Here is a 26,471-nt window from a genome sequence, read left to right on the forward strand (position 1 = left end):
AAATGGTGAACGTTGTGATCAAGTGCCTCCAACAAAACGCTATGTACATAAATATCTATCTTCTGGAATGAATTTACAGAGCTTTGGGTTGTTGCTATATGTATTGACTCATGTCCTATTATTGAAATTCAATTAATCATTCTACTCGACTTGAACTATTTACGTGCTTATAGCTGCCGGCGTATTGTGGTGCCAAGTAGCCTTAGGTACCTTGGCCTTGATATCACTGCAAGCTTCACTGGAAATATAATGACAGCACCTGTATTGGCTCAGTAACAACTAGCGAATTGAGCTGCAGCTATATGTGCCATAAGGCCACTAGGTAAACTCTTAACGTTATATATCGCACCACCCTTTAGTTTTGCTCAATCAGTTACAGTAAAAGACATGACTAAAGCAGGAACACTACCCACCTCATCTGGTGCATACCACAAGTTACTAATATCGTTTGTCACGTTCGTTGCGTACTTGGTCACTGCATGGCTCTGTGCTCCCAAAAAAGGACCATATTTGGCTATCTTCTCTTTCTCATTCGTAAGAATGAGGTAGTACTGTAAATGCTTGGTCCAGACTCCCTATAATGTACAGCAGTCAGACGACAGGCGCATGGGGTGAAGCACAGACATCCCTTGAACGTTTGCTCGAAGAGGTAAATTAGCCTTAGTGTTACATCCACGTCAATGGTGAGATGAACGAGCCAACCTGGTCAGTGTCACAAGGATCATCAGTTTCGATGGCGCTATCGCATGATTCTTTCAACACCCCGTTCACGGTCATATCCTTGATCGTCGCGTCCAGAGTTATCTCAGCCTCGTCCAAGAGAGTTCTATTTCCTGTGGCTTTCCAGAGTGCGCCGAGACCCGACGCCAAAACGCCCTGGGGAGGCGAGCCAACCGTCGTAAATAAACCTGCGTCAGTAAATGTTCATGAGACATTGAGCGCACCTGATTGTAAGTCCATGTAGTCTGCAATAGGAATCAGAGAGCCCCACTGAATTCACAGAGTTCTCCACGTACTTCGCCGTTGTTAACACAAGAATCATCCAAACCATCATTGTAGAGACCCTCTGCGTTGCGCATGCCCGAGGCTTCTACTGCATAAAACCATCAACAACTAGGTCATTTCATCTGTTATAGAAGTACACCAAGTCCATGTCTGCATGAATTGTTCGATGAATGCTGCGTCCAATATGATAGGATTTTCGGCCATCTTACCTTTTTCGCATTCTCCAGGTATGTTTCATTGCCGAACCTAAGATATCCTGGGCCAGACTTGATGACTTCTTGGTTCCTCCAATTCATCGTATCCGACTGACCTTGTGCAGAAACGGTCAAGAAAAGTTCGTTCGTGATCGCATTCTTGTAGCCGTGATCAGTTGTCCACCACACTGTCCAAATTCAGGTGGATAAACACAGCATTGCGGAGCTTCGTTACCTCCACCCCCACAGGTATCGTCCCAGTTCTCCGCCATCTTGTCGTAGAGCTGACCAGCGCTTATCTGTAGCGCATTAGAACAATACGGAAGCGAGTTCTTAAAAATATTTACGAAGTAGTCTTCCACGCCGTCCTCGCCTCTGAATATCTTGTAGTCGGCCATGGCCCATATATCAAGGATACACCACTGAAAAAATCTTGAGAAGCAATAATCCACGAAAAACATTTAAATTTACACCGGCATCGTCATTGTAACCGCCCGTAAAGGCTTGCCAGTCGGACGATGTGTTCAAAGCGTGTCGGCCTAGATAAGAGTTGTCGGCAACGCCGTCCCAGTCCGACCGTCTGTTTTGCAACATGAGCATGTGCACTGTTTCAAGCGCGTTCTGTAATTATTAAGCTATGATAGGAAAGATTGAACAATTGCGAAGACACTCACGGCGTCGGTCCAGACAGAACCACCGTTTAGCCGACCAGAAGTCGAGTTATAGTATTTGTTCATTAGATGATGCGTCACTTCCTGTGAAGCGATAAGACATCGGTGTGTAGTTTTACTGGAGATAGGAGAATACGAACAAACGCAGTACGTGTTATCTTTGGACATGTACGCGCAGGTTTGATGGAAAAGTGCCCTAGCGCACGGTCACTAGCAATTAAAAGAAGGAAGAGAGAGAGGAAAATGAAAGTTTTCATCGTCTCGAGGCTGGAAACGGAGAAGGAGTTCACCTGTTTTCGACCTCGCATGACGCTCGCTTATCTAAGAACGAAGTGGGAGCTCGGAACCGACGTTGACCACAAGACGTTGAAGTCCAGGTCCTATTATTATCAAGAAGTTCAGGCCATGATAGAAGAGTTGATGACAGACACTCCCGGGCCGTCGTCACGAGTTACAGAAAACTTGACAGGGTATAATTATTCGTCTTTGAAAGACTCTGATTAGCAAGACAAAGGGTACCCTGAACCCATCGGATACATGAATACAGAAAGTCCGTGATTGGAAGCCAAAATAAGACGTGGAGCGCCTTCGGTGTTGTGAATGTTTAATGATCAAAGAGATGCGTGTTCACCTATTTGAAGAAGCGTGCAAGAAAAGAAGTCCTCCGAAAGGTCATTGCCAAGACACGTTACTGGCTCGATATGATTCTTCATCGTATTTTACAGATGCTGCATACCTTGAGATGAAAGCAAACTTGTAGTCAGCACATGGAATGTTTGAGGACCTGGTCGACGCATGGTCACTATTCTATAATTACCAAATTGAAAGAGAAAGAAAACAATCCACGATTGGCGTTTCCTCTTCACGTGAGCATATGTGTACAACAGTACTAGAAGGTAGCATGCAATCAGATGTTTAAAATTTAGGAAAGAATGGGGACAACGCACAATCTACAAGGCCCTGCAGCGAGCAGCAGCCTTGGTGAGTCCGTCGACTTCGCTGTTGAGTCTTGGGGTATGTACCAGAATCTTACTTGAATTCTCTCTAGCTGTATACGCTTGAAAGCATCGTCCAATTTGATGACAAGATCCAAATTTGCTACCCTCTTGCCTTGGGAATTTCGCCATCCATTGCTCTGGGCTGCAATTAACAGATGAATTTGCCGCATATATCGAGCCTACGCACCCGCCGCTTGTAGATATATTCAATCATACTGAGGACGACGTACTCAGAGTCGGTGACGATTATCCAGGTGTTAGGGTCCTTTGGGTCAACTGGTTTGTGGGTCTTGAACTTGACCTTTTTGTGTCTCCTACTACTAGGTTGGTGGCCATTCGTCAATGTATGTCTCTTCTTCGCGTAGCCTTTCTAAGCATTCCAATGCCGCAAAAGCTCGGCCCGCTGACTGGCCCTGGGAACATCGGAGTCGATATCGTCGTCAATAGAGATACTCCGTCGGCATCCCTCTGCGCCTCCAATGACGTATTGAACGGAATATAATCAAAATATAATATTCCCCGAACTCCAATGTTGGATGAGTACGATGGTTCAAACAGTCCATGCGGTAGGTTTGAACTAAGGGCACAAGTTGAATTATAAAAATGATTAACTTCGAGATAAGCATGGAACCCTTATCAGCAACCAGGCACAGGAAGGGATTTTCTCCATGGAATTGACTACAGTCACCCTTCATTGACCCCTCACAATCGCCAAGATACCTCGTCATCATACTCTGGCAAATGAGCCACTTTCGCTATTTTACCTGTCGACTTTGTATACCTGGCTCTTGCCCATGGACGACCACAGGATTCTCCATCGCAGATTCATCTTAGACTCGAACTAAAAAAGCACCCATGCCCTCATCATTTAATATTCCTACTGCATACGCCGGTACTTCGCTTCCTCCGTCATGAACGGGTCGTTCAAACTAATTGTGGACCCTTGTCTTACCGACAAGCTGGTATTCACAGATGGCGCCTACTCAAACAATGGTCGGCCCAGTGCGACCTATGAAATAGGCATAGTCGTGAGCCGCATTTCTAAAGATCGAGGGCGGATCCCAATTGATGATTCTATCGATCCCGGTTGCCCTAGGACGAGTCAACGGGCAGAGTTGGAATCGATTCACGGGCTAACTGAAATCCACAAGGAGGAAATAGAGATGACCCTACGAGATGGGAAGCATCGTCAATTCCTGTACAAGACAGATGTTAACTTAACCTTCCATGCCTATCCTTTGGATAGGCCCCAGTTTGTTATTGTCACAGACTCCAATTATGTAGTTGTGCGTATGACGACGTGGCTCCCTCGATGGAAGGTATGTGACACCACCTCTTCATTTATGATTGTCTGAAAGCGACTTGAACAATTCATAGTTGGAAGGTCCAGCGGAAAAGCGCCCCACCAATCTCGATTTATTCCGGAGGTTAGATCTCCTAACCTCTCCTAACACGACCCTTGGAATACACAGAGACCCAAAAAGGTTTTTGGAAGATCGGACGATAGGAAAATTACGAAGCGAGTCCGCGAAAGACGCGGCCCGCGCCGCATGATCTCCTCGCTATCTTAAAGTATTGTCTGGGTTCCTTCAGTGAGAAACGGTAGTCACAGTCTACAGAAACTCCGATGAAGGACTAGAGAAGTAGAGAGATCAACGGCGTAGCATTCGTATCGCTTCCGTTGTCCACGAGCACATAGAATACGCAGCGGTGGCCGACGAACGCTGTCTCTTCTAAGTCCCCAAGAGCCGACAACGGTTGTCCTACGCGCCGAGGCTGAATCAAACATTCTAATTTATTTAAGGCGGTGCATGCCTAAAGCCAAAATTGCGTCATCAAGCCAAGAAACAGAGCAAGATCATGTTTTTCTCCTCTCGTCGTCCAGCAGCCACACTTGACCGTGATTTATCACACTCCGTCGTCAAAGGAAAGGTTTACAGTATCCAACCGAGGAACCGAAACTTGACAGATAGTGCCTCTTTTTGATCGAGAAGCCTCTGGCGAGTTTCAGCAGATGTTTCTCACCGGCGACATCCACCAGAGTTACTATTACGGATAAACCAAGACAACCCCGTAAATCAAGGCCCAGGCACTGTCTATTGATAAGTAGTAACCCCAGGCCCCTCCAGGCAGGGGCTAAGAGATTCGGGGACAGCGGGCTTGAGTCCTGAACTGTCCTGAACGGTCTATACGCTGAGCGTTGGAGCATCGGCAGCGTTGATATCTGTGTGTCATTTTGATCCACGAGACGTGGGACAAGTAGGGACAGCTAGCTTTCGTGCGAGACTTGCCAAGTGGCTGATCTGTGAAGCATCTTGAGAAAATATTTCGCGGAGGCTCATATCCGTCCAAATACGAAACGACGGAGACCTGCCATCAGGAATGGAAGAGCTTCTTCAACGGCACCGGAGCTGGAAGTCGTGCGAAAGCCGAATCGCTGCATTCTGTACTGGAGCCAGACATCGTACCATTACCGTTCACAGTTCCGGTTCCGATGTAAGAACTTCGATCATGGAAATAATGTTCTCGAGGACGTGAAATGAAGGTCCGACAGACTGAGCCACCAGTGCTACAAATTGTGACGCATGCAAGAAAGTGATATGTAGTCGAACAAACGGACAGCATTGATAGACTCGGGCCCCGAAGTCATCCGACCGATATTTGATTTGAATCTCTGAGGCCTGAGCATGAGCGCGAAGGATAGCAGATAAGAGGATCGACGCGCATCGCGTCCATGTCGCAGCACGATGTGGGAGCCACGCGATGGTCGAAGACAAATACTGTACATGCGTCACGACGGTCCTGATTTGTCCGTTTCCAGTGAGGGAAAAGTTTGATGCTGTTGGTGATAGCAAGAAGCCTATGATATCGCACGTTTGTATAAGCAGTAGAATGCTAACCGACACCACGACAGCCAACATAACCGCAGTAGAAAACAAAGGCGCCGGCAGCATAATAACACTGATGGCGACAGCAGCCATCATGGATATGCTGTATTGGGACGCGAATGCAACGCAGAATTGCCAAAATCAATGTGGATACACCCAGAAGCTGGAGAAAACTGGAGTAAAAGTAATTTACAAAGGGCAGAGCGCTAGACCGAGGCGAAGTTAGTAGTGTTCCGGTAGTCGGTACCAGCAATGAAGTGGGCTTACAACGGTGGCGGTGGAGAAGGGGCGCGGCCAGAACCCGCGGTCGAATTTGAAAGGCACGAATGACATCATAATTCACACGCCACGACCAAACAAAGCCAACAGTTGCGAAAAGTGAAATATAGTAGGCAACGCGGAGAATCATCCTTACTTCAATTTCAGTCCTTCGATGTCGACGTCGCCGCCACCGTCCGTCTTGACAAAACAACGTCCTCGACATCCGCCACGCAATTCTTCGTTCAGCAAGCGTCATGCATCCTTCGACCCGCCCAGGGAGGTGCCTCTGCAGTCGGCGGACCCATCCCCGTACAGCGAAGAACAAGTCGAGTCGGACTGGACGAATATAACAACGACGTCGGGTGCCTCGACGGGCCAGCAGATTCTGCCGTATCCAAGGCCTTACTCGCTGCCATCGCAGAGTTCACCCGCCGCCCCAATTCTCGCCGCTGCTGTTCCGTCTCAAATTGATCGGACGTCGTCTGCTTCCCTGCCAATACCACCCCAGATTCCTTTCCATACCCTTCCAAAAGCAGCGCCGGTTATTGAAGAGGATGAACACCCAGGACCCCTTCCTTCACCTCCCCTGCCTGAGCCACAGTCCCAGACTCAACAGTCGACGTCTCTCCCAGTCCCGACACCTATTCCTAGACCTCCCTCTATATCAAGGACCAGGCCCTCTTCTTCTGCATCTTCCTCTTCATACCCACCGCCCGAACCTCCAACAATCCTTCCTTCACAACAACCTCCGGCCCATTCGGAGCCACCGATAGCCCCCCATGAACCATTCCTATCGAACGCACCCCCGCCTCCAGACTCGTGGATCGAAGTCGAGACCACTCCCCATGAGTACCGTCTCAACGTGTGCTTACCGGGTTTCAAACGTGATGCCATGTGCGTACCTCGCTCTTTTCATTTTTGCAATTAACCAATCAATTCCGCCACAGAACACTAGCTACGAAACGGAGGCGTATATTACATGTCGTCGCAGACTCATGGGACGCTGGTGGAGGTCATTTCGAAAGGCGTATTTCATTCGGTTATGACGCCGACCTCGTCCAGGTCCGTGCCGAATTCGACGGTGAAATGCTCCGAGTCATCGTGCCCAGAAGAGCGCCTGGAAGCGGGGGCATCTGGTCGAATTAACGTGTTTTCGTTTTCCTTGCCTCGTTAATCGTTTATCATCATTCATATCTATACAGTACTATTCTAGTATACCTCTCATTTACTCACGTATCATACGATCGGACTAAATACTATCCCTTCCTATCATTTTATTGTTTTTCATGAATGTTACCATGCATATGCACCTGCTATGACGACTTCCGACCGCACACATTTCTTCATGTTCTGCCAGGCCTAATTCGTAGGCACGGCGACCGGGGGATTTGCGCGTCGTCATCATATGTAACGCTGATTGCGCGGTACCCCGCAACCCGATGGGGTGAACGTAAGTTCCCATCAGAGTGACGTTGAGACATCCCCTTGGCTTCCCGACAATTCAAAGTGAGATATTTTCCCCAGCATTTCGTAGATTTTTCCGTGGTTTTTCCGTAAGCTTTTCCTTCAGACGTGGGGCTGATCATATGACCGCTACTTGTTCAGAGATCGACTTTTTGTGGTGTACATATCTATGTCAAGGCGAAATGTACGGTGTGTTATGTCATTCTTGCTCCACTCTTATCTGAGTTTCATTCGCGTCATTTATACTCGCTCCACTTTACCAATGCTGGTATCACCGCGTAATCCTGTGTCTGAGGCCTCTCAAATTATATTACATCAAATACTCTCATAAGACAGGCGATGTCGACGCGTCCTCTCGAAACTTATTCTTTCTCTATAAATAAACTTGAACCGGGTAAAAAAATCCAAGTCCTCCCTTCAGAGTTTCAAATTAACTTGGCAAATTTCCCAGTGGAGCCGGAAATCCCCAATGCCCGGCTCCCCGCCATTTTGATGGCGTTTCGAGCAATATTCCGTACTGGCGCTCTTAAATTTGAGCGGAAATGTCGACAGGTCTTATGTAGCTGGCTGCTACTCACTTTCGAACTCACCTTTCGTCGATCGGCAGTGACCATCTTCCACTCAGCTGTTCGGTGGGGGCAATTGCGACAGTCATCGAGAAAACGTTTCAAATTTTCCTTGGCCTTGGCTCCCAAATGAATCCAGCAACGGTTGATTCCGTTGGAGCATGAATATAACATTATGGTTCCGCATAATACGTATTTCTCCCACGACTTCAAGCGTACATTTCAAAATTATATGAAAATGAAGAGTTATATTGAAACTTGGCTGAATCGTTGTAGCTGACGCAAAGCAGATAGCAAGTAGACAATATCCCATCATTCCTCTGGAATTTTCTATATTCTAAGCTCACCATCTTATCGAGCTGTAAGGCGCGGAAAGTTGAACGTCGATGCATACAGTTCGGGCCAACAGAACTACCACCTGCGCGGTCTTCCCGACACCATTTGCGACCAACCATGCGGAAGAGCATGTGAATCGTCTCCGTTCTTTACAACGGGGACTTGGGCGCTTCCCCCGCAAAAGTGTAGTCCGTGTATCCCTTGGCAACGTTCCCTGGTACATAGAAAGTCGATCTATCATATGCATTAAGAGGTATATCCTTCTTTAGCCGGTATACCAGGTCAGGCTGAAATTTCCTATCAGCATTTAAGTCTTAGACACAAGGAAGACTGCTCACATTGGCAAGGAAATGCTTTCCGAAAGCAATTATATCATTCTTCTCATCGGCGGTTGTAATAGCGGTGACGCGTTCATACCCGCCAGCCGATATGAGAGGCAGCGGGGCCCAGATGTCCCGTATGAAATCATTCTTCATCCGCGAAGTGAGCTCCCCCTCCCTCCGAAGCCTTGTTCCATTCACACGCGGTTCAATAACGTGGATGTAAGCAAAGTTCGGATGACGTGCTTTGATCTCAGACACAAGATACGCGAAAGTTGGTTTGGGGTCTTTCATGCCCATACCTTGGAGAACGTTGGTTAGCACCGTATTACAATCTTACGCAGGCGTATACCTTCGATATAACTCCAGGGACTGGCACGGTATCCAGTCCGCTCTGCACCAATGGCTTTTACCACTCCATCGACGATCTCCAAGGGAAACCTTGCCCGGTTTTCAATACCGCCGCCGTATGCATCAGTCCGTTGATTCGTCACGTCCTGTATGAATTGGTCGAGTAGGTAACCATTAGCCCCATGTATCTCAACACCATCAAACCCAGCTGCCACTGCGTTCAACGCAGCCTGGACGTGTAGCTCTATGTATTCTTTAATCTCATCTACTCTCATTGGTCGGGGAACATCGGAGCGACCGGGAACGGGAATGTCGGATGCGGAGATGTATGGGAAAGTAGGGTCTTCTCCCACGAGAACTTTGGGATCAGCTGCGCGTCCCAAAGCCCATAGCTGACAAAAGATAAACGAACCCTTCGCGTGAACACCATCCGTAATCTACAACGCCGAGTAATTAGTAAGCCCTTTCAGTCGCGCCAAGTTGGAGTTCTTACCTGTCTCCAAGCACCAATTTGCTCTTGACTCCATATACCGGGTGTGTGGGCAATCCCCCCGGCCTTTGCAGCGATGACTGTAGCCTCTGTTATCAGTAGGGTTCCAGGTGTATGGGACCGTTGCTCGTAGTACACTCTAACGAGGGGTATATGAGGAACATGGCTTTCCGTAGCCTTTAGGCGAGTCATGGGGGCCAAGACGACACGATGTTCGAGTGATACAGCTCCCACTTGAGTCGAATGGAAGAGTTTCGAAGACATGATGTGAGCGTGTGCTTATCACTGCACGTAATAAATAGGATAAGATGGCTCAGGAAGCGTGACTTTCTGCTGACAAACACCGTCGCTAACCAAAAAGTCGACGTCCAAGTCAGCCATACAGTGGTATGCAGCCGCAGTTTGTTACCAGTTTATACAGCCAGGAGTCGTGAAAGGGTGAACATTGATCACTGAAGGAGATATAGGATCGTTAAGAAGAATAAAAGTGCGTCATTCACAGAAAGAAAAAAAGAAGGGAAGGTGGCGCACTGTCAACTTTCAACCCCAATCTTAGGTTATATATATATCCATTAAAATAAATAAATTAATACATAGAGAAATGTCACCACGAAAGTACATGCCTCTTTGGCTCAGTTGGTTAGAGCGCCAGTCTCATACCTTAGTTAGGTTTGATCCTTAAACTTAAGGAATAATCTGGAGGTCGAAAGTTCGAACCTTTCAAGGGGCACTTTATTTTTCATTTCGTGTCCTTACTACTTCACGACTTTCTTGTGGCTATATGTGTTTTGTGACTTTTTTCTCTCAGAATCTCTCTGCATTTCCCATAAATCCCGTTGTTTGAAAATCTAAAATTTCGGGCCATATTGTCTTTGAAGAATCCGGTCGTTCACCCAAGAACCTTCGCAAACAGAGCGCCTCTTTTGGCCCCTCCCGAGTTTTTCTGAAATTTGCAAGTTCCGGAGTATATCAGTAATAGTTACCTTGCACGGAACTTAGAAGCAAAATATAGTCGTAGTATAAACGGACTTTGGTGTGATAACTCGCATTGCATTACATTGTCATACAGAAGCGTGGAACGTTGGCCAAGAGACCACATCTGCAAAGGTAGTGTGGAAACTCCATCTTGTTCACCGAGCAGTCAGACTAAGCCCCAAAAGTCTCGTATTTGTTTTCTAATTCTTCTTTGTTTCTGCCTCCATCAACAGTTCCTCGTCCAATTCCTCCCGTTCCAAAACCATTATATCATTCCATACCCTGTCATCGATGCGTTCCTCATCGTCAAGACTATCCGCGATTTGAACTCCTTCAATTTCTCCATCTATTGAATGTTAAAACTGGTGTTTTGTAGTAAAGAACGTACTTGCCTTTCTCCTCGTTCATTATGACGATCCAGACAATCTTCTCAGTACCCCAGTGCTCGAGAAGGTCAGCATTCGCAACTCGCGTTTCTAGTCTAGTCTCCTTCGGCCCGGTAATGCTACCTATCAGACCGGGTCGTCTCTTGTTGTGCTCAATCCTCATCCGCTGCAACCTTTCTCTCCGGCTCAAATCAGGGCCACCTGATTCTAAGCGGGCAAGTTCCCTACGACGGGTCTCGTTTTTCTTCTCCTTCTTATTGTTCCTATACTTGTCGAACCTCACTCCATAATCGTTCATCTTATCCATCATGCCCTCCGGCTTCTGAGGGGGAGGTATGTCATCTAGCTGCAGTGGAAGAGCCAGGCCCTCGACGAGTTGAAGTCGTCGTTTGAGCACGAGATTCTTTTCAGAACCCTCAGAAGGAGCAATCTTTTCGGGCTTATCAGCGATGAGGCGCACGATACGGCTGGCGAGAGGGAGTGGGAGATAGAGCAGGCCTGTCCCCACCGTTCGACCGATTTTGTTCATTTTAGATATCTTGGGCGCTTCACCGCCTTCGCCGGAGATGAGCTTCATCATGGCATTCGTGGTGCACAAGCGAGCGGAGAGGCCTCGCGGTTTGAATATGCGCTGATTGGCTGCACGCAGATAACGGTCCGTAAGGGACTTTGATAGGACGCGCATTCCTGTCTGGGCGGCGGTCTGCATTGCAGCACTAGCTATTATGGTCCAGTGATATGGTCTAGGAAGTAGAGATTAATATTGTAAGGGGACGCAAATGATTCAAGGGACCCACATGAGACCAATGATCATACCCGCCGTATCCACGACACGAAGAGGCGGGCTCGCTGTCATAGCAAGATTCAGACCATCAATAAAGGACAGAAGCTCAGCCTGGGGGATGTCCACAGCCTCGGCTAAGACGTCATTATAGCCACGAGCGAAGGAAGAATCGAATTTAGTGGCGATTTGTGGGATACAGAGAGGTAGTGGAATGCCTTGTGAAGGTCCAGCATAGTCGGCAGATGACCTTGAGTCAGGTAAGAAGTCGTTGATGAGAAGCTCTGCGTCGCGGGCGAGCTGAATTCCAGTGGAGACGCTAGAGGAAGCATAGACCGGAGGAGGAGTTTTCGACATTGATGTTGTGGGAGAAAGTGAAACGAGGGACAAGATATGAAACCATCATCTGCATGCTAAATAGGACAAGGGGCCTATCGAAATAGCACAGCAAAATGAGTCGCGATTTCCGACGGGTTTTGACGAAACCGACGGGTTTTGGTCACAGCCGACGGATTTTGCTCTATTTTAGAAGCAACACTGCCGCCCTTTCACTACAATTTGTTCAGAATACAACATGCTGACTACCGACTTGCTACCGACCCTAGCTACTGAAAACACTACGATATTAGTGGTTACATAGGAGAGTATCCTAGAATATACAAAGTCCTACTAAATAAGCAAATCTACATATGTACTGGTATAACCAAGAAATAGCTACAAGCGTTTTGATGACGCACAGAAGAAATACGAGAATTCAAGGGCTGTTCATACCCGCGCGAGCACCGTTGAACATGGTCTTCAACGCCTGATCACTCCGCTTTTGCCTCAGCCGCTCCACTTCCTCCACCCCACCGGTCAGTTTAAGCTTCTTTCCACCAACAAACTCTGTCAGCTTGGTTTGTAGATCATCGTCAGGCCGGTTCTTAGCCATCTCCTTCTCTCTATTCTTCTGACTCTCCTCTATCGCTTTCAGACGCTTCTCTGGGTCTACAGCAGCACCTCGAATCTGCTGCAAAACAGTACCCAGATCACCCTTACCCTCCGTGCGGACCGCAGGAAGGCGTCCTCTGCCCCTGTGCGATCCCATGGTAACAACTTGTTCCAGATGCCCCAGGACTTCCCCTAACGCTTTATGATCTTCCAGAAGATCACTGAGGAGCTCCTCGTTATGATTAAGAAACTCTTGCTCCTCAACAATATTCTGTAGCTCCTCTCGCCACGTCTTTTTCCACATGGGCTTGATCGTCGCGAGGTGCTCTTTGAGGTTCTCCAGCTCAGATGCCGCAGCGTCGGCATCCTTGCGGATCGACTTCATATACTGAGGCTTGGGTGTTATATGTCTCTTCAAAACGTCCGCCTTCACGGCGTCAATCGCATCCTGCAACCTCTCCACCTCCGTCAAGATATTCTGGCTCCGAGTATCGAGGGTCTTCTTCCCAGCGTCGACGATAGCACGGTCACCGCCGATGTCTGCATTGGCTAGTTGCTTCACTGTTTGAGTTTGCGTACGGAGGGTATTCAGAGAGTCCTTGGTTTGCTTCATAAAGTCGGTGTAGAGTTGTCGCATGACACCCAGATCCCTCCGTAGGCATTGCACCTCGTCAAACTGTGTCCTGAGTTCGGCCATGGTGCGCGGCGGACACTCGGCAGACGTCAATTGCAGTTTCAACGATTGACTGGTGGTGGAAGGCGTTTGAGGCGGGGTCGCGGGGAAGAAGTTTGAGCCGGTGAACCTCGAAAGGCGCGCAGAAACCGGCGGGGGAGTCGAGGGGGCACTCTCAGCTATGGGGCTGTATATGAGGGATTGTGTACTAATTCTGTTGACAGCAGATTTCAGCTCTTTCATATCCTCAGATAAGGTCGAAATCTGGGTATCCATGTGCTGTTTAACCTGGTCAAGAGCTACATGCAGCGCGTTAGAAGACATTCAAATTTCAAAATATGGTGAGTGCTCACGTTCGATGTTCAAGGAAAGTAAACATTTTTCTTGAATTTCGTTCACATTCTCCAGCTGGTACCGTACGCCGCTGGAAGGATCACGAATATAGATGGCAGGGAAATTATCAGCAGCGGGATTGTATGAGAAACGGTCTACGAATAACATCCTAATTGAAGGTAGTGAAAGACCGGATTCTATTACGGTTTTCTTGACTTCTTTGTCGACTTGCAGGAACACAGTCATCTTTGATGAAACGGGTGGACATCCTCTACCGAGAACTGAAGCTGATGGTTTCTTCGGGGATGGAGGTCGTTCTGGCGGTTCCGGTGTACGACTAGGTGTGTGGGTGGGCTTGCGAGTGGTCGACGGGGATATTGGGCGTCCTGGTGACTGTAAAAGTGCACCAAGCGAAGGGGAAAGAGAAGACAAAACGGACCCTCGGCCCATGGACGGAGCGGAAGAAGGAGGAGAAGTTCTGTCATCTTCTAAGTCAACAAGAGCTGCCAGCTCCCTCGGCGTCAACGCAGGCGAGACCAACATGGACCGCGTCTTGCCCATAAACTTTTCTCGTGTAGAGTCAATCATTTTAGAGATATTATATGACGAGTATCGTTTTGAAGCCCGACGTTCGAGGATGTCGCTTTTATTTAGGGCAACAAGCGAATCCACCACGTCGGGAGTTGCGGTATCGGTCGACGAAAGAGGGCTGTTATTTGATGACTCTTCTTGGCTTTCTGGACTCGGAGACTCAACAATAACATCTGGCGATGGCGGCCGTGGTAAGCATACATATGCGTGGCGCCTCGTCTCCGTTGTAGAGGTTCGTTGTGAAGAAGTCTTTGAGAGGGAAGAGCCGGTAATTGGAGAAGGTTTAGAAGGGACGGGCGGGCGACGCGATGATGATTTATGATCCATGTTGGATGTTTGTTCGGGATATGATAAGCTTTCAAAGGAAACCTCCCCTACGGGACTGAGCGGGCCACGGGGCGTTTTCTCGGTATTCCTCCTACTGGATGGGGGAGCTCCCCGACTTTGACCATCCTCTGCAGTGTTCCTCGAGAGTGGGCTCAGGTGAGAATTCTGCTGGCGCGGCGAGCGACTGTCATTTCGGCTGTCATGTTGGGAACCCCGCCGTTGGTCGGAGAGCTGCCGACGGCAAGCAGATTGCTTCGCGTGCAATCCAGAGAGCAGATTGGTGATTTTCTTCACAGTTGGAAGGTATACTTCGAGATTCTCGGGTGTGGGGTCCTCAGCAAGACACTGCTCCAGGACCTTCCGCAAGTCGACTGGAAACGAATTAAACTCACTATCCACGGTCAGACTTCGCTGCACCAATGAACGAAGGACTCACCTCATATCGACGTTGAACTGAGAGAACGCTGCAATTGCAGCATGGAAGTCGTTTCCCACCCGAACGTATACATCGCTGACATAGTCCTCGTTCACTTTCATTAAACTCCACTGTGTCAATGCCACCAGCAACTTCTTTGTAGACGCGAATAGACGCATCACAGACGACTCTACACCTAGCTGTACACATATCAACATAAAAAATAAGCATACATCTACCCGAAGCTTACCGTTGTAGCGCGCGGACTCCCGCTTGGTTCATTCGCACTTCGTTCGTTCCCAGACGATGAAAAATGGATATTGCGCCTCGAAATGTGGCCTCTGTCGACATGATTGGATGGGGAGAACCTGCTCAGAGACATGTACAGCGCCTGGCTTGTCGTCGATGTTGAAGTCAAAAAGAGAAAATGGTGGGTTTGGGGTGGCCGATCGAGCTTCTCAGCTGTCGTGACCGTGTCCAACAATTCCATCTATCCAAATTTGGATTCGAATTGATCCACCTCTTGCCCGCCAAATTTCCTTTAAATTTCTTATGGGAAGCTCTGTAGAAGGTCGGGGAGATGGAGCGTCCTGAGAGTCTCATGATGGTGGCGAGGCTCATATTCCAGGCCGCTGTAAGAGCGAAGGTACTTACCATTGTCGTTGGGGGGCAGCAGTGTCGCTGAATGGTTCGAATCGATTTACAAAGGTGGTTTATGTTTTCTTTTTTCCTATCTGTTGCCGAAGAATATAGCTCGTTAGGATTTGGATGTAAACGTCACGTCTTTTCACTTCCTCACCCGAAGATCACACTTTGGACCTCCTGCTCTACCTAAAGAATTTTCAGTGCGCCAAGTTTCAGCTAAACGTCTAAATGTTACCTACATGCACCCTCTAGAAGCTATCCGTTGCGACATGTCCACCAATCACGCTACGATGCTTCCTTCCTTGATGCCTTACACGCGACAACTTGGCCACGTTCGTTATACTGCTTGTAATCTTCTGCTGGCCGACAAGATAAGAACATATGGAGACCGTTGGAACGGTGTCAAATTAGCATCGGATCTCGAAGATATCATCTTTTTGGTGGGGTTAATGATGGACAAAGGCGAAAGAATGCCCCATGTGTTGAGACAGCTCATCTTGACACCCAACGTACTTGACAGCTTTTGGAAGGCGCTTCCAGAAAGTGAAAGACTATTATTCCTCACAGATGTGGACATAGGTGGGTGTCTCCATACAACCAAAGGATCATCTTATTGACCTATTATTCAAGACATGGATACGTCGTGATATACATACATTACTGCTACCAACTGTAAATTCAATCTTCGCTCGTTCAGATTCGTATGAAAGAAATTGACAAATGGAGATACATACCAACCCTGAAAACAAGGGGATTATCTCGGCTTAAGGAAACCTTCAGCAGAAAGACTAGCGGGCAGCGAACCCTCGCAACTGTTTGCGCTATCCTTATCCGCTGTTAGAGTGATGACTATGTCGCCACCAACTCTAAACGTGTCGTAGAAGTCGAAGTGGCACCTCGTGGTTGCTTCTCCGTTAACAGTGACATTCGCCACATACGCAGAGGTGCCAGAGGGGATGGTCTGCTGCACAGAGTTTGCGTCATAGTTGACCACAGTAACCGTGGTGCTGGTGTTGAGGTAGGAGTTGTGAATGGTGTATTTGGGAATGAAGGGTGAGAGGACCAGGAATTCAGTCGTGGATGGAACTGAAAATTTGGCATTGTTAGCTGGAAAAAGATGATCCATGAGGTGCAACTAACCCGGGTAAAGGCCCAGAAGATGGAATGTCAATAAGGAGGCCATAGCCGCTTGGTCGTCATTGCCAGGTAAACCGGCGGGAGCTATAATACAATAAATCAATGAACGTTTAGGCGCGACGAATGACATACTTATCCCAAAGTTTTGGAATACGATTTGTCGCACTCGGTCGACGGATTGTGCTGGTTTATCAGCGTAGTGGTAGCCAATAGGTGTCTGGAGAGGAAACGGTCACTTTCACGAAGAGGCGCAATGGTGAGTCAACAGACCTGGAATGATGGTTCGTTGCCCGCAAGGTAATATCCAGTCTAGAGAAAGGTACGTTATTCCAGTGCTCCAAGCGATACGACAAAATGAAATCTCACATTGAAGAAGTGATCAAGACGGCTTAGGAAGGTTTCCTGCAGGCCAAAGCATTAGTATAATGCAACTACCTCAAAGAAAGAGAAAAGGGTCACGTTTCCGCCCATAAGGCTAACTAGATAGGCAGTGTCATGGGGGACAAACCAACTGTACTCCCAAGAAGAAGATTCGTAAAAACCGTTGATATTGTCCTCTTGGAAGGAGCACGATCGCCCGCTCGTATCCTTCGGCGAACAGTTGGTGGGATCAGTGTAGATGAAAGTTCCATTCATTGCACGCTTCTGCATGAATCCTGTGTAGCCATCGCTTGTAACCGTAGGGTCCCAAACATTGCGGTAGAACTGGGAATAATAAGCGACAGGCTTTGAGGCAAAAGCAGAAGTTGTACCAATGACCGGTTGTAGTATCGTTCTTCTTCCTCGGAATTTCCTAATAGGAGAGCTACTTGACGTATACCGAAATCTTCGAATACGTACTAAGAAAGGGAATCAGCTGCGATCAATAACAATGATATGTTATACAACTCGCCTCGAGTGTCCTGCTTGCCTCCCTTGTTTGCCGGCCGGTACTTGATGGATCAAGGACACCGAAAGGAACGTATCCATACTGCCTTATATAATGTCAACATCTCCCTTCAAACAGCTCTGATGGGACTTACTTGTAGACATTCACTTGTCGCCCTTGGATATTCCACTCCGGAGGATTAAGGTCACCGTCTGTAAGCATGGCGGAGAATAGCTCATTCAAATCGATGCCTAGCTTTTCTGCCTCGTTGTGGTAGCTCATGGCAAAGTGAGAGACAATGATGTCCCCACTAGAGCCTGAAACGTTCGGAGCGTGAGCATTAAAAGTTACAAGACGACAATAGACTGACCGCCTTGAGTGTATCCTGGGACGTTATTTGTGCGACATTCGGGCATCCATCCATTCTTGCGCCAACCGTCGATGTAGGCGTCTACGATTTGTGCGTATTCCACGGGTGAATGAAGCGCCATGAGGGGGTAAAATGTTCGGAACTAAGTAAGACATCAAAACCTCTCGTCATTTCGACACGACGGGGACCTACAGTATCCCAGCTAAGATATTTGATCATCAAAATGCAGCAGAGAAGGAAGTGGACCAGATGCGGCTCACCTGCAGTACAAAGAATCGAAGTAGTAGGATGAGGTATCGGTAAACAAGCCTTGTCCTTCTCCGGTTGCATTGTTCTATCGAAGAATTTAGATGGGCAAAAGAAACTTAGAATTGAACTAGAATTGAGCCCACCGGAGTCAAAGAAGCCCGATAGAGTGATGTATACAGCATTTCAGTGATATTCGCCGGGGTGTTCGCAATGTCGATCTCGACTTTGCTCAACTTCTCATTCCACAACGCTTTTGCCCGGGCAAGGATGTCGTCAAAGGAGGCTGAACCGATCTCGGATTCGGCATTGGCGCACGCTTGTTCCGCAGATACGAACGACACGCCTACGCGGAAATGTACAGTCTCTGGGGTATCGGCAAACGAGAACAATGCGCCGGATTGGTAAATAGATCCGCCAATCAGATTCACAGAGAGGTTGAGGTGGGTTTGACCGAGGCCTTTGGCATCCATACCGTAACTAGGAAGGCTATTTCAGCATGGTACCACCAACATATAAGATTATACCCACTCATCCGCTGTCCAGATCCCATACTCGTCTAGCTTCTGTTGACCGCCGTTAAGTATGTCATAACAGCCAAACGCTTGGTAGTGGAAGCTTGAAGGGCCAAAACTGTATGAAAATGTTTGGACTTAGTATACATGCATGCCTAACAGAAAAGTTTTTAAAGACCTTGGACCCCAATGACCGCCAATCGTGATGCGTCCTTTCTCAGGATCGATATTCATAGACCCACCCGCAAACGTTCCAGCATTGTCGTTCGCTAGGTCAATAACAAAGTATGGCTTAGACCCAGACGGGAATGTGAACCTCTCCAATCCAGCACGTCGGGTGGCTGTTGCTTCCATAGTGATATTATTATCCAACGTCAAAGCAAAGTAACCGGGAGTAGCCTCTGGAAACCATCAGTATCAGAACTCGATGAACGTGTATTCAATATACTAACCGTCGGTATTAGGTAAACGCGAACGTAACCGTTTATCGAAGTGAGTTGTACAGGTCTGGAAACCATCGGGACAGAGCAACGGCATAACTTCGAATAAGCCATAGTCACCTAATCACTGGTTGGTGTCGTCACGGAGGATGATTAAAAAAGATACCCACCAGATGCACCGGTACCACTGTCGTGAAGAGGACTAAAGCCTTTAATTTGTTGGGTAACATCCGTAATATAGCCTGAAGTTACATTAGTGCTACGCAGATTTCATTCAGCAGAATAAGGCCTTACCAGCAGGGGCATAGCCTGTCATATCGGTCGTGATTTTGGCCTAGTTGGCGGAATTACATGGGAAGGATTTGCATCAGAACTGTTCATTCATACCACGCCAAAGGGAATAGACGCTCCTGGACTAGAGGAAACTATCAGTTCTAATTACGACCTCTGGTTACCGAGAATTTACCAAACATCGCCTTCATTGTCTGTGTATGTCTATGAGCATTTGACACACGCCAGCCTGAGGGATAGCATTACCTGTACCAATGAAAGGATTCACGAACGATGCGTAGTCCGGCTTTGAGGAGGAGGAGGCTGCATTGGCGATAGCTTGTGAAATTCTTGCCTGTACATTGGGCGACGGCTGTCCCTTGACGAAGACCAAGAAACATAAACTGAGAACGATGGGCAGAGCCATGGGTGCGTTGCCAGTCCAGTTAATGCAGACAGGCTTTTAATGAAGCTGAAGCAGCATGAGCACGATGGGGTACATAAAAGGGTAAAGTGAATTGTGACCGCCTTATGCGCCACACCAGTCGCAAATCGTGAGCGATCCAGATGGCTTCTACCGCTCGCCCTAGCAGCCGAATCGATTAATCGAATGCAGTCATTGCGCGGAAGCCAGCAGAGCAGCTATTAAAACTGAAGAGGCTTCAGAAGGGGTATCTGTTTGTGACCTATTTAATCTTCCATTTCATGGTCCTGGATGGTCCAAGCGCTCACGGGGATGAGCAGCCGATAAAAGAAGCGGCGCCAGCGGCTCCAGAGAGGTGGCATTAGATTATTTTAGAGGATCCGCAAAGGTACTGTCCGGTAGACCACAAGAGACGAAACCAAAAGAAATCCGCCCAGAGGATCAGATAGAGGAAGCTTTGCTGAATTGACTCCCGGGAACACCAGATGCCTTGAAGAAGGAAAACTCTCTGTACCGATGCCCTGCAGCATATGGAACGTGTTACGGTGCAGATCACCTAGGTATCGCGTGATCACAGTCAAGATCAAGGTAACGGGGCGTATTCTTGCGCTTGCTTTCCCGAGAGGCCGCGCAAAGGAGAATAAGATTTTAGATGAGAAACTGTTACCAAAGCACCCCAAAATAGCACGACTACTGAGCTCTACCGTGGCGTCCCGTATCATCTGTGAATCGCTGAATTGGCGCCGCAAAAAAAGCCTCAGAATCCTTGGAGATGATCCCTTCTGGCTGTACTCAGGCGGAGACGCGAGGACAGCACAACGGCATAGCGTCCTATATCAGCCGAGCGGGTGAAGGCTCGCTTAAAATTCGTTGTCATCTATTGTTAAATTTTGCGAAGCTGTCAACATAGGAAGATTTTTGTGCAGCAACTAGTAAGCCACTTTGAGATATCGATGATTGCGCAGTCCCAGAAGCTTTATAGACGGAAGAATTTCAAGTAGCTTAAATTGTAATACAGAGAGGCAGATCGACCATTTCCAGAGTTTCAAAGCAGGCTGTCGAGACTGGCGACAGACCATTAATAGACGAGAGGCAGCGCGAGGGAGAGCTGGCGGCAAGGAGCTTGCTAAAACGGGCGACCTGGCCGGGACCGAGACCTTCATTTTTCTCACGCCCTTTCACCATCAAACTGTTACCACCAGTACTGCTGCAATGGCAATGGTACATCCCTCACGGATGGGACTCGTTCCCAAAGACCCTGAACCGTCTCTTAACGACCGTCGTCGAGGTCGCACACCGTCCCCTCATCGTTATCGCCGTAGTCCGACACCCACACGAAGCCGAAGCCGGGATCGCAAAGACAGAGGAAGGTACGAAGACAGATCTAAAAGAGACGAATATGAACATCGCGGCAATAGAAGAAGAAACGCGGAGCGAAGAGAAAGCCCAGAATATGATGACTACAGGCGACCAGAATCGACTCGTGAGGCGCCATGGAGGCAACCCGAAAATATGTATCCTTCTCGTCGAGGTGGAGGAGACAATAAGTTCTTTGGCGGCTCAAAAATCGGAGGCGCTGATTTTATGGAAAGGTCGGTCTCCTCTGGATCCTTCACTAGTTTTGCGGCTGACGAGTATGTTACAGTCGTAGGTTGCAGAGGGAGAGTATGGCTATTAATGTATGGCCCCCATCGCCGAAGGCCCCCGCACGCTCACTGTAAGTTCCACTTTCATAGTATAAGTCAACAATGTCCCATAAACTTGGATAGGTCGCCGAAACGCAAAAAATCCGGTAGAAAGTCGAAGCGCGCGAGGTCACCCTCTGTTACAGACAATTCGTCTGAGGAAGAAGACAGAAACAGACGCGAGAGGAAAAGAAAAAGAGAGAAGGAGCGAGAGAAGAAAAAAGAGAGTAGACGACATCGTTCCCGCTCTCGACGGTCGAAGGAGGTCGAGGATGACGACGAAAAAGATCGCAAGCGGCATAGGAGAAGGCACTCTGAGAGTAGGAGTTTTAGTGTAGAACGCCGACGACGCAGCGGAAGTCGTGGTCCAAGCCCTGACCGAAACGTATCTGACGAAGAGGAATGGGTCGTCAAGTCTCCCGTCGTTCCTACCGTCACGGTGCGAGACACGAGCGCCTCAGCACCAAAGGACATCAGTGGACCACAGGTGGGAGATGACGATTCCGATGTAGAAGTCGGACCTCATCCGATTGCCAAACCCAATTCGTCCAAGAAATTCGACGAGCGTTCCTACGGGGGTGCACTGCTTCGGGGTGAAGGTAGCGCTATGGCTGCTTTCTTACAGGAGGGTGGAACAGATGCCCGTATCCCTCGTCGTGGTGAAATTGGTCTTACGTCCGACGAAATTGCCAAGTACGAGGATGTTGGTTATGTGATGAGCGGTAGTCGTCATCGACGCATGAATGCCGTTCGTATGCGGAAGGAAAATCAGGTCATCAGTGCCGAAGAAAAGAGAGGCATTCTCAAGCTGCAGAGAGAAGAAAGGGAGAGGCGAGAAGCAATTTTGCGGGAGGAATTCAGCGAACTCGTTGAGGAGCGGTTGAAGGGTCCAGATGTCCGGCCAACGAGACCCGCATAATGTTTTTGTTGTATGTGTATCAGATCCTCTTAGTATTATCAATATCATTCATCAATAGTTATTCGTGATGTCGTTCTCTCATACAAAGGATATCAAACCTTCAGGATATACTTCCGTGCTCCTTTCTGAGATGCGAATACACTCCGCTTGATCCATCAGACTCCCTAAAAGTCTTCATACAGACCCAGCAGATATGAGTGTGGCACCGTGCGCAGGTCACATGATTGCAACCTCCGTTCTTCTCTATCACAGCCTTGCAGTTCGGACATTCTTTGGCTCCATGTTCAGCCTTCCACCTCTGAAATGCTTCATATCCGCCCTCCATGTTTTCACGATGTTGTTTGCATGACAATCCCTCATGAAACTGGACATGACAAAAGGCGCATATTTTGCCCCAGCATGACGGACAAACGAGGACTGTCCCTTCGTTCGCAGGTCGATATACGACTTGGCAATCAGGTGTTGGACAATACCTGAATTCTTCGGGTCTTACGTGGATGTGTGCAAGGAAGGCCACCTCGAGCAAGCGGTTTTCTTGTTCAGGCGAAAGCAGTTTCCGTATGATGCCAACATCAACATATTCGTCGCATAAGTGTCCATCGACTTCCTTCACACAACGCGGAGATGGGCAAGCTGAGTCATTAGTGAGGAGCATATGTTGCAAGCACTCCTTGCAATACGAATGCCCGCATTTGAGCGTGATTGGATTCGTAATTTCGCACCAGCAAACCGGACAAGCATCGTCACTTGCCTTTTCCCCGTCTCTGTGGTCTAAAGTTGCCAAAGCCTTTCGTACTTGATCGATATCCACGCTTTTTTTGACCATTAAGGATCGCTTCGCGAAGTCGATGAAACAGTTTCCCCGACCAAATCTCTCCTGCATGATCTCCAAGCCACCCTTGATCAAATGACTCAGCATGGCGCGGTCAAGGGAGATGATATTCGGAGCGGACTTCAACCCCTGGCATTTAATCCTTAAACTATTAATCACCGACTCCGCAGCATCTCCGTAAACGTGGATTTCCCGTTTCCTAGAATCACACAAAATATGTGCATCGTTGAACTCCTCCAAATATTGCTTCCCTTCCTCATTCATGAAGAAGTCGTCCCACATAATCTTTCCATCTCGGTCCATCAGCTTTCTACCATCAAGGATCTTCTCAATTTTATCCTTGAGCTGTCCTAGTGACTTAGGATCCGAGCTGAAGAGCCTGACACAAACGATGTTGAGGGTCTCCCCCGCTGCGTTCCGATCGTAAAATTTGAGATTGCAGTTGGGGTGGTCCTCTTTCTGTTCCTCCAATGACGCCTTGATGACTACGAATAATAGATAGGGAATGTTGTACTTGACGGCATGAATGAGTTCCAGCCACATGGGAGAACGATTCAGGAATGACTGCGGCTTTTTCTGAAGCTGCTCCACAGCCTTCGCCGCATCGTCGGGGTTGATGAACTGAGCGAATGCAGTTATCTTTGACTTTTGTTTGTCCTCCGGCAACACATCAAAGCTGTCCAAAGTCCCGAACTGCTTGAGCTGTTCCTCGACATCCAAAAGGGAACTCTGCCGATCATACGCGGCTTCCTTCAACATAACAGACTTGCATTGATTCCCGCAGTACTCTCGCAGATGAAAGTCTATCGTGTTCATAGGAAGACCCTTGATCTCGACCGAGAAGGACGTCGTCTGATGTATGGATGGCGTTTGGAATTTGGCCTCCAGCTTGTAACCGTTGAATGTAGATCCGTTCAGTCTCTCTGCGTTTTTCTTTGCATCCGTGATCCTTGTATAATGTGCCCATCCTATGCGACGAGGAGCGAACCACGCTACTTTGACCTTTGTGCTCCGCAAAGTTGCCGCCCCGCTCTCTACCGCTTTCAAATCCATCTTCAGCTGCATACCAGAGCCTGCGAGTCCACGCACTGCCGCGGAAGCTTCCGCGACGGTAAAGAAAGTTGCGCGCGCGGTGGCGGCCTCCGCGTCCTTTGTGACTGCTATATTGCTAAGTCGACCGAACGGTTCCAGCAAGGCGATAAGCGTGCCTTGGGTCTGATCGTCTGGGATGGTGGATATCACGACTGTACGTGACTCGAAGGAAGTAGTGATACTTTGGATGTTCGCACCAGGACCAAACAGTGCTTTGCAATGGAAAAAGCTGCGCTGCATTTCTGTTCCCATGGCTAGTTCATCGTCGTCTTCTTCAGCTGCCTAAATGTTTACCGTCAGCGATTTTTTTTTCTGAGATCCAGTACTCGCCTCTTCAACAACTTCGCTTTCAATCTCTTGATCTTCTCGGACAGCCACATCGCCCAAGGTCGTAGTCTTCTCCGTGGTAACGCCGGGGCCAATCACGATTGGGATCGGCGCGATGGTTCTTTGGGCCAGTACGATAGGCACCCGACGTTTATCCATCAAGTCGTGACTGAACGAGCAGTTGGACCCAAAGCGACATTGTCCCTGTGCATGGAACGCGCATACCGGATTATGCCCCTCTGGATGAGGGAAAGGACATTCCTGGCCTTTCGTGCACTTCCCTTGAAGGAAAAACCTGCATGGCGCAAAGACAGACGGTGCTTTGGCAGGCTCACCACCTCTGACGATCGGCCGCGGATCCACGCTGGGACCAACGTGGAGGAAAGTGCAAGATCCACCATTCTTGCACATACCCTGAACGAAAAAGATACACGGTGAAGATGGGGACAAGGTTGGTTTGCTGCTCGTCGCGGGTAATGATCCTGTCCCTCTCTCCTGATGAGAGAGTCGACATGAATCGCCAAATCTGCAGCTGCCACGCAAGAAGGGTTGACAGGTTTTCGGGTTAGGCAGCTCTGCTCTCGTATTGCGATGCATGGTACTGATGATGGCTGGGACTAGGACGTAGGCGCCAAAGTATAACGATGCAGCACCCTCTGGCCTGGTGTTAAGCAAGTTCCCGGCACAGGTTGCCGACATCAAGGAGTCTGATATGCTCATTCATGTGAACTCTGAATGATTCGTAATCGGGCTCAATGTAATGTAATGTACCTCTTATGATTATTAGTCTGTCTACTCCACGAACACAAAAAAATTATGAACCAGTCATCATCCTACTCAGCCATTTCACCGACTTCCTCAACCTCCCATCTTTCGGCAGCTCAGGAACTGGTGGCGCAGCGCCGGCACGATTGACCTTTTTCTTGATGCGTAAGGGAAAGGTGGGCTTCATGGGTCTGGGAATTGGCTTCGAGACCGGGGATACTGTCTTTTGCATCGACGATATCGTTGGTTTGCACAAGGAAGAGGGCGAACTAGGACGAGCGGGACTCTGGGGCTTCGTAGGAAATAGTGTGACCGACAGACGCCGCGATGCTTTCTTCAGCACAGGTAGGAGTAATTTCTTAGGTGAGGGTGTTGTTGATAATTTGATATTGGCAGTACTGTTGTTGGTATCTTCCACTAATGTGGTATCTGCGTCATCGCGAGTAGACGAAGAATTTGCGAGACTAATGAGTGTCGTATCTGGTGTAGCATTTCGGAACGTCGTTCCACCACAATTGCTTGAGGTGCCTCCTTCCCTAATAGGACTGGTATGAGTTGAAGAACGTGTATATGAACCAAATACGTCCAGCTTGGAGGAACCAGAGGAGAAGTTGTGTGGAAAATCAGGTAGAGTGTACTGAAACTTGCTAGTCGACTCGGCTGTGTCATCAATGGGAGCAGGCTCCAGTGTTGCATCCATCTGCATGGAAACTGTCAATATACTCGCAACACGAATATGAGACACTGACAGGAGTGACCTGAATGATTTCCGCTACCTTCCGCTTTCCAAGTGCCTTCTTTGATGGTCTTGTAGCTGAGGCGTTTGGACGGTTCAGATCGCGGCTCGCCAATACAGGGCACACTTGCTTGTACGAGGTGGTAATAGAACTAATAGAGAATCATTCACTAGAGTGATGTTGGGATTTTGCCGGAAAGTTCTAGGAAGGGCAATCCGGCATCATGCTGAGAGTTGATAAGTAA

General features: G+C 48.4%; 12 protein-coding genes and 1 non-coding gene across 13 annotated transcripts; 5 read left to right on the forward strand and 8 right to left on the reverse strand.

The window, feature by feature from the left end:
• Window positions 1-251: 251 nt before the first annotated feature.
• Window positions 252-2,203, reverse strand: BT62DRAFT_932016 (Six-hairpin glycosidase). The gene is made up of 14 exons (XM_043186266.1): window positions 2,011-2,203; window positions 1,874-1,954; window positions 1,671-1,820; window positions 1,547-1,621; window positions 1,435-1,498; window positions 1,316-1,387; window positions 1,215-1,261; window positions 1,143-1,155; window positions 1,017-1,093; window positions 945-965; window positions 703-876; window positions 625-640; window positions 414-571; window positions 252-353 (listed from the first exon to the last, which is right to left on the reverse strand). The coding sequence occupies exons 2-14, from the start codon at window positions 1,934-1,936 to the stop codon at window positions 270-272; spliced, it is 1,014 nt and encodes a 337-aa protein (XP_043040080.1). The 5' UTR covers window positions 1,937-1,954; window positions 2,011-2,203; the 3' UTR covers window positions 252-269.
• Window positions 2,204-3,514: 1,311 nt separating this feature from the next.
• Window positions 3,515-4,422, forward strand: BT62DRAFT_1076130 (uncharacterized protein; the record flags this gene model as incomplete). The annotated part of the gene is made up of 2 exons (XM_043179182.1): window positions 3,515-4,187; window positions 4,246-4,422. Exons 1-2 carry the CDS (start codon window positions 3,780-3,782, stop codon window positions 4,420-4,422), a joined length of 585 nt encoding a protein of 194 aa, XP_043040081.1. The 5' UTR covers window positions 3,515-3,779.
• Window positions 4,423-5,206: 784 nt separating this feature from the next.
• BT62DRAFT_1005874 (uncharacterized protein) lies at window positions 5,207-5,849 on the reverse strand (the record flags this gene model as incomplete). The annotated part of the gene is made up of 2 exons (XM_043177187.1): window positions 5,207-5,279; window positions 5,350-5,849. 2 exons carry the CDS (start codon window positions 5,847-5,849, stop codon window positions 5,207-5,209), a joined length of 573 nt encoding a protein of 190 aa, XP_043040082.1.
• A 303-nt stretch (window positions 5,850-6,152) lies between these two features.
• Window positions 6,153-7,334, forward strand: BT62DRAFT_1076132 (uncharacterized protein). The gene is made up of 2 exons (XM_043179183.1): window positions 6,153-6,911; window positions 6,965-7,334. Exons 1-2 carry the CDS (start codon window positions 6,190-6,192, stop codon window positions 7,161-7,163), a joined length of 921 nt encoding a protein of 306 aa, XP_043040083.1. The 5' UTR covers window positions 6,153-6,189; the 3' UTR covers window positions 7,164-7,334.
• An 884-nt stretch (window positions 7,335-8,218) lies between these two features.
• On the reverse strand, window positions 8,219-9,808 carry BT62DRAFT_1022361 (FMN-linked oxidoreductase; the record flags this gene model as incomplete). The annotated part of the gene is made up of 4 exons (XM_043178275.1): window positions 8,219-8,670; window positions 8,722-9,005; window positions 9,056-9,491; window positions 9,548-9,808. The coding sequence occupies 4 exons, from the start codon at window positions 9,806-9,808 to the stop codon at window positions 8,533-8,535; spliced, it is 1,119 nt and encodes a 372-aa protein (XP_043040084.1). The 3' UTR covers window positions 8,219-8,532.
• A 357-nt stretch (window positions 9,809-10,165) lies between these two features.
• Window positions 10,166-10,274, forward strand: BT62DRAFT_t76. The gene has a single exon. It is a non-coding gene; the product is annotated as a tRNA-Met (tRNA).
• Window positions 10,275-10,577: 303 nt separating this feature from the next.
• Window positions 10,578-12,191, reverse strand: BT62DRAFT_932022 (uncharacterized protein). The gene is made up of 3 exons (XM_043186268.1): window positions 11,703-12,191; window positions 10,912-11,648; window positions 10,578-10,865 (listed from the first exon to the last, which is right to left on the reverse strand). The coding sequence occupies exons 1-3, from the start codon at window positions 12,041-12,043 to the stop codon at window positions 10,720-10,722; spliced, it is 1,224 nt and encodes a 407-aa protein (XP_043040085.1). The 5' UTR covers window positions 12,044-12,191; the 3' UTR covers window positions 10,578-10,719.
• A 249-nt stretch (window positions 12,192-12,440) lies between these two features.
• On the reverse strand, window positions 12,441-15,337 carry BT62DRAFT_1005878 (AIP3-domain-containing protein; the record flags this gene model as incomplete). The annotated part of the gene is made up of 4 exons (XM_043177188.1): window positions 12,441-13,588; window positions 13,643-14,931; window positions 14,977-15,155; window positions 15,206-15,337. The coding sequence occupies 4 exons, from the start codon at window positions 15,335-15,337 to the stop codon at window positions 12,441-12,443; spliced, it is 2,748 nt and encodes a 915-aa protein (XP_043040086.1).
• A 379-nt stretch (window positions 15,338-15,716) lies between these two features.
• On the forward strand, window positions 15,717-16,316 carry BT62DRAFT_1076136 (uncharacterized protein). Its single transcript, XM_043179184.1, has 2 exons — window positions 15,717-16,179; window positions 16,231-16,316. The coding sequence occupies exons 1-2, from the start codon at window positions 15,840-15,842 to the stop codon at window positions 16,245-16,247; spliced, it is 357 nt and encodes a 118-aa protein (XP_043040087.1). The 5' UTR covers window positions 15,717-15,839; the 3' UTR covers window positions 16,248-16,316.
• BT62DRAFT_932025 (glycoside hydrolase family 92 protein) lies at window positions 16,219-19,913 on the reverse strand. Its single transcript, XM_043186269.1, has 22 exons — window positions 19,714-19,913; window positions 19,643-19,661; window positions 19,564-19,591; window positions 19,471-19,510; window positions 19,347-19,418; window positions 19,189-19,296; window positions 18,915-19,137; window positions 18,753-18,854; window positions 18,368-18,701; window positions 18,236-18,309; window positions 18,168-18,177; window positions 17,976-18,117; window positions 17,760-17,922; window positions 17,630-17,711; window positions 17,490-17,576; window positions 17,197-17,442; window positions 17,104-17,139; window positions 17,008-17,046; window positions 16,870-16,954; window positions 16,741-16,821; window positions 16,335-16,686; window positions 16,219-16,283 (listed from the first exon to the last, which is right to left on the reverse strand). The coding sequence occupies exons 1-21, from the start codon at window positions 19,871-19,873 to the stop codon at window positions 16,355-16,357; spliced, it is 2,463 nt and encodes an 820-aa protein (XP_043040088.1). The 5' UTR covers window positions 19,874-19,913; the 3' UTR covers window positions 16,219-16,283; window positions 16,335-16,354.
• A 1,132-nt stretch (window positions 19,914-21,045) lies between these two features.
• BT62DRAFT_932027 (DUF926-domain-containing protein) lies at window positions 21,046-22,524 on the forward strand. Its single transcript, XM_043186270.1, has 3 exons — window positions 21,046-21,462; window positions 21,516-21,587; window positions 21,640-22,524. Exons 1-3 carry the CDS (start codon window positions 21,083-21,085, stop codon window positions 22,472-22,474), a joined length of 1,287 nt encoding a protein of 428 aa, XP_043040089.1. The 5' UTR covers window positions 21,046-21,082; the 3' UTR covers window positions 22,475-22,524.
• BT62DRAFT_128054 (uncharacterized protein) lies at window positions 22,525-25,676 on the reverse strand. Its single transcript, XM_043179785.1, has 2 exons — window positions 24,729-25,676; window positions 22,525-24,680 (listed from the first exon to the last, which is right to left on the reverse strand). Exons 1-2 carry the CDS (start codon window positions 25,443-25,445, stop codon window positions 22,575-22,577), a joined length of 2,823 nt encoding a protein of 940 aa, XP_043040090.1. The 5' UTR covers window positions 25,446-25,676; the 3' UTR covers window positions 22,525-22,574.
• Window positions 25,495-26,429, reverse strand: BT62DRAFT_932030 (uncharacterized protein). The gene is made up of 2 exons (XM_043186271.1): window positions 26,240-26,429; window positions 25,495-26,190 (listed from the first exon to the last, which is right to left on the reverse strand). Exon 2 carries the CDS (start codon window positions 26,188-26,190, stop codon window positions 25,540-25,542), a length of 651 nt encoding a protein of 216 aa, XP_043040091.1. The 5' UTR covers window positions 26,240-26,429; the 3' UTR covers window positions 25,495-25,539.
• Window positions 26,430-26,471: the final 42 nt, after the last annotated feature.

Source organism: Guyanagaster necrorhizus (assembly GCF_019112545.1).
Source record: "Guyanagaster necrorhizus MCA 3950 unplaced genomic scaffold BT62scaffold_12, whole genome shotgun sequence".
Taxonomy (NCBI): Eukaryota; Fungi; Basidiomycota; class Agaricomycetes; order Agaricales; family Physalacriaceae; genus Guyanagaster; species Guyanagaster necrorhizus.

Bases quoted from the DNA above. Each gene is read 5' to 3' on its own strand.
- BT62DRAFT_932030 (XM_043186271.1), bottom strand. From the start codon at position 26,190: ATGGATGCAACACTGGAGCCTGCTCCCATTGATGACACAGCCGAGTCG.
- BT62DRAFT_128054 (XM_043179785.1), bottom strand. From the start codon at position 25,445: ATGAGCATATCAGACTCCTTGATGTCGGCAACCTGTGCCGGGAACTTG. The intron at 24,681-24,728 runs GCGAGTACTGGA...GTAAACATTTAG, and splicing joins AAAGCGAAGTTGTTGAAGAG to GCAGCTGAAGAAGACGACGA.
- BT62DRAFT_1076132 (XM_043179183.1), top strand. From the start codon at position 6,190: ATGTCGACGTCGCCGCCACCGTCCGTCTTGACAAAACAACGTCCTCGA. The intron at 6,912-6,964 runs GTGCGTACCTCG...ATTCCGCCACAG, and splicing joins GGTTTCAAACGTGATGCCAT to AACACTAGCTACGAAACGGA.
- BT62DRAFT_932022 (XM_043186268.1), bottom strand. From the start codon at position 12,043: ATGTCGAAAACTCCTCCTCCGGTCTATGCTTCCTCTAGCGTCTCCACT. The intron at 11,649-11,702 runs GTGGGTCCCTTG...TCTACTTCCTAG, and splicing joins GGTATGATCATTGGTCTCAT to ACCATATCACTGGACCATAA. The intron at 10,866-10,911 runs GCAAGTACGTTC...AACATTCAATAG, and splicing joins CATAATGAACGAGGAGAAAG to ATGGAGAAATTGAAGGAGTT.
- BT62DRAFT_932025 (XM_043186269.1), bottom strand. From the start codon at position 19,873: ATGGCTCTGCCCATCGTTCTCAGTTTATGTTTCTTGGTCTTCGTCAAG. The intron at 17,923-17,975 runs GTCAGTCTATTG...CGAACGTTTCAG, and splicing joins CCCAGGATACACTCAAGGCG to GCTCTAGTGGGGACATCATT. The intron at 16,955-17,007 runs GTCTGTTGACTC...TTTCCTCTCCAG, and splicing joins GCAACGAACCATCATTCCAG to ACACCTATTGGCTACCACTA.
- BT62DRAFT_932027 (XM_043186270.1), top strand. From the start codon at position 21,083: ATGGCAATGGTACATCCCTCACGGATGGGACTCGTTCCCAAAGACCCT. The intron at 21,463-21,515 runs GTCGGTCTCCTC...AGTATGTTACAG, and splicing joins GGCGCTGATTTTATGGAAAG to TCGTAGGTTGCAGAGGGAGA. The intron at 21,588-21,639 runs GTAAGTTCCACT...AAACTTGGATAG, and splicing joins AAGGCCCCCGCACGCTCACT to GTCGCCGAAACGCAAAAAAT.
- BT62DRAFT_1076136 (XM_043179184.1), top strand. From the start codon at position 15,840: ATGCACCCTCTAGAAGCTATCCGTTGCGACATGTCCACCAATCACGCT.
- BT62DRAFT_932016 (XM_043186266.1), bottom strand. From the start codon at position 1,936: ATGAACAAATACTATAACTCGACTTCTGGTCGGCTAAACGGTGGTTCT. The intron at 966-1,016 runs GTACGTGGAGAA...TTCCTATTGCAG, and splicing joins CTTGTGTTAACAACGGCGAA to ACTACATGGACTTACAATCA. The intron at 877-944 runs GTGCGCTCAATG...TCGCCTCCCCAG, and splicing joins CTACATGGACTTACAATCAG to GGCGTTTTGGCGTCGGGTCT.